Source organism: Varanus komodoensis, unplaced genomic scaffold (genome assembly GCF_004798865.1).
Source record: "Varanus komodoensis strain SLA01 unplaced genomic scaffold, ASM479886v1 scaffold189, whole genome shotgun sequence".
In the NCBI taxonomy this organism is placed as follows: Eukaryota; Metazoa; Chordata; class Lepidosauria; order Squamata; family Varanidae; genus Varanus; species Varanus komodoensis.
The window spans coordinates 114,607-122,471 of NW_025335545.1; the positions used below are offsets into that span (position 1 = coordinate 114,607).

Here is a 7,865-nt window from a genome sequence, read left to right on the forward strand (position 1 = left end):
GGCCCTGCTGCACGCCGCCCGGCGCGCGCCCGCGCCCGCGGACGCGCCGCTGCTGCGCGCCCAGCAGCTGGAGGCCTTCGCCGCGCTGCGCCGCGCCTACCGCGCCGGCGGGGAGCCGTGCGCCGCCGAGCCGCGCTTCCAGGCGCTCTTCCTGCTCTTCCACCTGGGTGAGCTCGCGGGCCTGCGCGCAGGGGCGGGGGAGCGGGCAGCGCTGCGCGGACCCCCCCCGCGGCCAGGCCCCGCGCGGCCCATCCTCGGCGCCCTGCGGGGTGGCCGGAACCTGCGCCCCACAGGTGCAGCTGTGCCAGTTCGGCGGGCCGGAGCTGACGGAGACGTGGAGGCCAGAGAAGCCGCCATGGCGTCCCGCTTGCTCTGTGCCCTCGTGAAGCTGCCCGTGGGGTGGCTTTGCTGAACCGTGGTTCGTGGCGAGGTCTGAACCCAGAACCGTGGCTCGGTCGGCTTGTGCTGCTGCCCTCTGCCCCCCGAGACTCGAAACGTGCTGACTGGGAGAGGAGCTGGCCAGTGCAGGGGAGACACGCTGCGGCTTGCTCGCTTGTCCTCGAGACACTCCGTGGCCGAAGCGATAACCCGGTTGAAGCAGGCCACGGCTCAGGATTACATGTGGGTGCTGCTGCCGTGACCATGTGCTTCTTTCCCCCCTTTCCGCCCACGAACAGGCTCCTCAGAAGCTCTCTGGCAGGTCCTCCAGCTCCCGGATGATGTCCGTGCCTCCCCGGAACTCCGGACAGCCTTGGCCATCCACTGGGCCTTCGTGGAGCGAAACTTCGCCCGCTTCTTCCGCCTGGCCCGGGCGCTGCCCTGCCTGCCCAGCTGCGCCCTGCTCCCGCACGTGGGCAGGGCCCGCCAGCTGGCCCTGCTCACCTTCAGCCACGGCTTCAGTGCCCGGAACAGCCGGTACCCCTTGGCCCAGCTGGCCCAGCTGCTGGCCGTGGACACGCTGGAGGAGGCCGCCGGGCTGTGCCGGGCGCACGGCTTGACTGTGCTGGAGGGTGGCTTCGTCGTCTTCCAGAAGGGCTCCTTCAAGGACCCAGGCCCCCTGGAATGCAGGCCGTCACGGGTGCTGGTGGAGGCGAAGTGGGGGGACGCGAGCCTGCTGGAGTTCGCCGAGGACGTTTGCAGCTGACGGAGTTGCGGATGCCCGGGAAGCTCCTGGGTTTGCCCTCCTCCCGGCCCCCGCGAAGTGCAGTGAGCCTCTCCCCGCATAGCCAAACTGGGCTTGCCCTCCTCCCGGCCTTCCTGTCTGGTTGAGTGCCCCCCCCACCTGTTTGCATCCTTTTGGCCACATCACGATGGGACCCTAAAGCCCGTAAGCACACCTAGCAGCTCAGGCTGCCAGAGCTCCTGCCGGGTTTTCCAGGAAATTCTGCACGGTGGAATGGACCGATTCGGATAAGTTACTTTGCATCAGAGAAATGTCCGATTGGCTTTCCTCCCCGAAAACAAACTTCGCCCTGCAAGTAGAAAGCTAGCCCATCAGTGCGGTTTCGGCAAAGGCTTTGCTGCTTCTGCTACTCACCAACGACCCTTAAAATGTGCCGGATCCTTGCGAAGTGCCTTTTGCCGCACTGGCCAGTTTTGCCCGTTTGCGGGACAGGGTGGAAGCTGCCAGGGCTGCACGCAGCAAGCGCAAGCCACACACGGGAGAAGGGGGTGCTTTGCACCGTGTTAAGGCAGCTCCTGGGGGCGCCCTGTTCAGTGGGGGCGGCCCCCTTCCCGGGCAGGCGCGGGCCCCTCGCTGTGCGTGGGAGTTGTGTGTGGCCAGTGGCCGTGGGCACGGGGCCCTTCGTCCCCGCTGGGGCAGCCAGCCCGGTGCCCAAGGACAGGCCGGGAGGGGTGGGTGAGGCCGGGCGCGTCCTCCTCGGAAGGCGCAGCAGCAGCAGCAAACGGGCTGCCTTTCCTGGTGCTCACGCGCTGCCTGCCGCCCTTCCGCCCCACCCTGAACGTGGCTGGCAGCCCAGCGTGGAGCAGGGGAAGCGGGCACCTCTCCTCGGGGCGCCCCGAAAAGCAGTCTTGAGCCTGCCAAAATGCAGCGCTTTATATTCTCAGATGTATTTTCATACATGAAGGTGGTGCTAACGGACCTACGCAATGGGATCTGTTTTGTGGAAAAATAAAGTAAAAATAAATAAAACGAAGCCTCTGCTCCCAGCCTTGTGCTGCTCCCAATCTTTGAGACGGTCTTCGGTTGCCCTCTAAGGGGGACGCCTGTTGGCGGATTACGGCTCTCCGGGGAGACGGACAGCTGCTTCCAGCCATCCCGGTGCTTTTCTCCACCTCCTAGGAGAGGCCCCAGCTCTGAAGATGGTTAGCGTGGAAACAGCCTACGCCTTCCAATATTTCCAACCGTTACAGATTTTTTTTCCCTGCTAGATCAATAGATTGAACCTTAAATCTTGGGAGTTTTAGGGCTTTTTTCTGTCTACACACACACAAATGCCCCTGAACTCCTCTAAAGGCCGTGTGCAACATCCAGCAGGAAATTCCAGCTGGGAAGGTGGCTGGAATTCGGAATGCTGCTGAAAAAGGTGTGATGATTGGAAATCGGGGAGGGGGGCGCAGGGGGGAGAAAAAGCCCAGAGGTTCAAAAGACTAATAAACAGTTTATTTGCATTTTACAAGATCAGTCTCCATACATTCTCAATTAATTTGCCGTTAAAGTGCTGACAGAGGTTTCCTTTTATTATTTTGCTTCTGTTGCATTTAAAATCAAGATATATTTGTTAACAGCAACAAAAAAGATAACCAGTAGCATCTGTGGGAAGAAACAAACAACTAATGGGCAACTCTGACACATGTTCAGACAGGAAAAAGGGGCTTTTCCCATCTAAACTTGCATAGAATTTGCATCTTAAGAGAACTTCTGCCTTAGGATACAAAAATAAATATACAGACACAACTAAGATGATGCCAGAATGGGCATGTAAGTTAATTTTCAGTTAATTTATTTTAAAATGACAACCTTTAACCAAACAAAAGTTAAATTAAATTGAGGGTGCTTTAATACATGTTTTTCTCTGACTCTTGCTGGGTTAATATGACATTTGCTTTTGTTTCTTTTGTAGTAGTGTAATTTTCTTGGGTGAAACACCAAATTTGACACAGCTCAGTTGCATCTATATATTTTACAGTGTTTTTTAATAGATCCACTTGTAAAATTGATAAAAATTTTAGCCCCCTTTGCAGATAAAAGGAAAAAAGTAATTAAAATGGACACATTTTCATAGATCAATACTGAAGATATTCAGCAAATTGAAAATTATATATAAATTTATATATATTTTAAAGCCCGGTTAAGTGAACGCGAAGCTCTCGGCATACAAAGCATAACCCTTAAGCCTGAATGCAAGATAAAACTTTGAGGAACTGTACACCCATCTTCCACATGGCACAACTTTAAATATCACATAAAATCCAGGCTTTTCTTTCATTGGTAGTCAATAGAGGTGCCATTCTCAGCAATTCCTGGCACAAAGGAGATTGATTAATTCAAACTGATACAGCTAATTTACCAAGCAGCTTTCTCGACTGGCAGGGGCGGCTGCTTTTAATTCTTCCTGTCTGCTGCAGCATGGCATGACCTGGCTCTCGCCACCACGTCATTGCTTGAGAATTGTGACCCAAAAAGCCGCTGTACCAGTTTCTGTCCAATATATGTTTATATCTATATGGAAGATAAAAACTTGTCACGGGGACACATCCCTGATCACTGTAGAACATTAGCCATTTGGGGTTAAGGTCTAACACTCGACGAGGCTTCACCTGTTTTATTGCTGAGTATTTCAAGCTAGATGGTTTATATACACACGCACAGAATGGAGAGAAATATATACAGAGACAATATGTACACGAGAAGCTTGCGTTTTATTCCTTCTTCTTCGCCACGGTCAACTCAACGGCCGGCACTCGGAAGCCGGCTTTCGTCCCGCTGTCGTTGCTCGAGGAGGAAGACAGCCGGGACTGCTTCGACGCCAGCGAGGCCCCGCTACCCTTCGCCTTCCCCGCCTCATCATCACTTCCTGTCACCTCGTAAGAACCTTTAGTTTTCGACCCGATCCCTCCAAAGGTACCAAATTTCAGCTTGGCCTGTTTGCCCTTGTCTCCTTCGTACTCCAGCGTGCCGGTCGGCGTGGAGTGCGAGGAGTGCTCGTCGCTGAAGGACGAGGAGCGGTGCCGTGACTTTTTGGTCTTAAAGAAGGAGAACTTCCCCTTTGGAGAGGCGGATCCTTCGCCCACTTCCAGATCTCCCTCCAAGGAACCTAGACTTGCCTTCAGCTCTCCTTCACATCCCGAAACAGACGCAGAGACTTCTGGGGAACCAACACTGCCTTTGGCCTTAGGTTTTGAGAAAGCAAACTTTGGCATTTTAATTTTAGATTTCTTAAGCTTAATGTCAGGTTCTTCCAGTTCAACATTCACTGCCCCACCGTGGAAGCTCGCTTCTGGTGCCTGGGGGAAATCAACGTCAACTCCAACCTCCCTTCCTGTTAGCTCTTGCCCTGATGCCACAAACTTTGGTATTTTCATCTTGGGGAAAGATACTTTGCCAGATGGGCCTTCTAAATGGCCTTGTGGAACATTCACCCCCATGGAAGGACCCTTGAGTTCTAATTTGGGTCCTTTGAGATCACCCCCTGCCTTTGGTCCAGAAAACTTAAGGCCCCCTTCCCCTTGGATACCAACACTTAGCTCTGGAGATTTGACATCTCTAGAAATATCAAAATCTCCTTTGACTGTAGTCCCTTTCAGAGCGATGTTGAGGTCTGGTCCAGAAGCTTTGGGAGCTGACACATTGAGAGAAGGCCCTCTTAAGCTAACGTCAGGAACTCTAGTGTCCAAGCCCATGCCAGAAATGTTCACACCTGGTAGCCCTACTCCAATCTGTGGACCTTTCAGGTCGCCAGCAACACGAGTGTCACCCTTCAAACTTGGTCCTTTCACATTCAAGTCAATGTCTGGGGTAGAAATGTGGGGCCCTTTGAAATCTGCTTCAGGTCCTGAAATACTGATGCCTTCGCCCTGAGAGCCGGAGATGCCAAACTGAGGAAGCTTCATGGAAGGAAGTTTAATCCCACCTCCAGAACCTTCCAAGTTAACTTTGGGTGCCTCAACAGCCACCTTGGGAGAAGACATGCCACCAGATATCCCAAGATCTCCTTTGATCTGTGGTCCTGAAATACTCACACCTTCATCTTGAGGGACGGAGATGCCAAACTGGGGAAGTTTCATGCAAGGAAGTTTAATTCCACCTCCAGAACCATCTAAGTTAACGTTTGGTGCCTCGACCGCAACGCTGGGAGATGACATGCCACCAGAAATCCCGAGATCTCCTTTGATCTTTGATCCTTTCAGGTTCACATCAAACTCAGGTGCGGAAATGCCTGCCCCAGAGGTCATTTTCACTGGTGACCCTTTCACATTTAGGTCTGGGGCGCTCACATCAACATCTAGGCCAGGGGACTTTGGCATTTTAAGCTTTCCTTCAAAACTGCCAAGGCCAACATCTGGCGTGCCAAGTCCAATCTTTGGACCTTTGACATCACCAGAAAGGCCCAAGCCTCCTTCCAATTTTGGTCCTTTCAAGCTCACATCCACTGCTGGAACACTCGCACCTCCTTCAATACTTGGGCCCAAAACGTTGATATCTGCAGACGGCACTTTTCCTTGAAGGTCCACCTCTGGCCCCTCCAGTTTCATGCCTGACTTCCCAATTTTTGGCAAACTGAATTTTGGGAATTTGACTTTCCCTTCTGGGCCATGCAGCTCAGCTTTGGGAAGATCAACGTCGCTCTTTAGCTTTGGTCCTTTCAAGTTGATGTCAAGGTCAGGAGCAGAGACGGAAGGAGCAGAAACATCCATGGATGGTAGATTAACGGAGGGACCTTTCAGGCATATGTCTGGAGCACTAACATTTGCATCGAAGCCGGGCACCTTCAGATCCCCTTCCAGTTTGGGCCCGGCCACACCAACGTTTCCACTTGAGAGTTTGAACTTAGGTTGTTTAAGGCTGATGTCGGGTCCTTCAACGTTGACATCGGGGAGACTGGCGCTTCCGCTGGGAACAGTAACATCAAGCCCTGGTGCTTTGATCTCTCCTTCCACCTTGGGCAAAGAAGCATCGGCCTTGAACTTCGGTGACTTTATATCAAACTCAACATCGGGAAAAGAGATTTTCCCAAACACGGGTTTCTTTCCCTTGGGTGACTTGAGGCTGACGTCCCCTTTCAGAGAGGCGTCAGGGACGGAGATGCTTCCTTCTAAATCAGGTGATCTTACACCGGCCTCCATCTCTCCGCTCACATCAAATGCACCCTTCTTGCCTTTAATTTTCGGCCCGCTCATGTGCAGTTTGGGCATCTTAAATTTGCTTTTCTTTCCTTTACCAGAAATGGCAATGTCCGGTGACTCGACGTTCAGTTCACCTTCTGGAAGAGAAACGTCCAAGGTGGGAGATTTTACATCTGCTTTCGGGCTTTTGGCTCCAAACCCAAATTTTGGCATTTTAAATTTGGGAAGTTTAACATTGCCTTCTGGCCCTTCAATATTCAGATCTGGACATTCCAAATCAATATCAGAACCTTTCAGTTCAATTCCTGGACCTTTTAAATCACCTTCAATCTTGGGAACGGAGACATCAACTTCACCCTTCATGCGGTGTCCTTTCAGATTTAAGTCTATCTCTGGCATGGAGATCTGAGGGGTTCGGAAATGCATTTCCGGCATCTTGACACTGGGTCCCTTCAGATGCCCTTCAACAGCCACGCTGGGTCCTTCGAGGTTAACTGAAGGACCAGCGAATTCTAATTCTCCTTTGGGTAGATTCACATCTACCTGAGGTGCCTCTCCTTTGACTCCAGGCATGCCAAATTTTGGTAGTCTCATCTTGGGGAATTTCAGTTTTCCATCTGGACCATGAATGTCAATATCAGGAGCATCGATGTCCAATTTAGGGCCTTTGAGGTCAATTTCAGGCCCTTTCAAGTCCCCTTCCAGCTTTGGTCCAGAAATGTTTAGGTCACCTTTCATCTGTGGGCCTTTCAAATTGAGATCTACATCAGGCATGGAGATTTTGGGTGCCTTGATGTGCATCTCAGGCATCTTGAACTTGGGCCCTTTCCACTTCCCTTCTGGACCTTCGAGCTCAACGTCGGGGATATCTACATCCAGTTTCGGTCCTTTGATGTCCACATCAGGGCCCTTCAGATCCCCTTCCAGCTTGGGCACCGAGACGTCCACGTCTCCCTTCACTTTGGGGCCCTTCAGGTTCAGGTCAAAATCTGGCATGGAGATCTTGGGGGCCTTGAAGTGCATTTCAGGCATCTTGAACTTAGGACCTTTAAGTTTTGCTTCTGGACATTCCAACTCAACATCAGGTACCCCAATGTCCAAGTTGGGGCCTTTTACATCAACACTTGGTCCTGTCACATCACCACTTATCTTGGGGACAGATACATCAACATCCATGTCTCCTTTCAATTTCGGGCCCTTCAGGTTGAAGTCAACATCTGGCATGGAGATTTTGGGAGCTTTGATGTTCATTTCAGGCATTTTAAACTTGGGGCCCTTCCACTTCCCATCTGGACCTTCCAGTTCAACATCAGGAACATCAATCTGGGGGCCTTTGATATCTATCTCAGGGCCTTTCAGATCCCCTTCTATTTTGGGGACAGAAACATCCACATCACCTTTAACCTTCGGACCTTTCAAGTTTAGGTTCATATCTGGCATGGAGATTTTAGGTGCCTTAAAATGCATATCAGGCATCTTGAACTTCGGGCCTTTCAATTTTCCATCTGGACATTCGAGCTCAACGTCGGGGACATCTACATCCAGTTTCGGTCCTTTGA

At 51.9% G+C, this 7,865-nt stretch overlaps 2 protein-coding genes across 2 annotated transcripts in view; one reads left to right on the plus strand and one right to left on the minus strand.

Moving 5' to 3' along the window:
- LOC123021798 (neuroblast differentiation-associated protein AHNAK-like) overlaps positions 1–7,865 on the plus strand; it is a 54,342-nt gene that overhangs the window by 35,233 nt on the left and 11,244 nt on the right. The window contains exon 6 of the mRNA XM_044426876.1: positions 2,992–2,996. Coding sequence (XP_044282811.1) covers positions 2,992–2,996 — 5 coding nt within the window. The remainder of the gene's footprint in view (positions 1–2,991; positions 2,997–7,865) is intronic.
- LOC123021792 (neuroblast differentiation-associated protein AHNAK-like) overlaps positions 2,602–7,865 on the minus strand; it is a 5,729-nt gene continuing 465 nt past the window's right edge. The window contains exon 2 of the mRNA XM_044426865.1: positions 2,602–7,859. Coding sequence (XP_044282800.1) covers positions 3,883–7,859 — 3,977 coding nt within the window. The 3' untranslated portion in view covers positions 2,602–3,882. The remainder of the gene's footprint in view (positions 7,860–7,865) is intronic.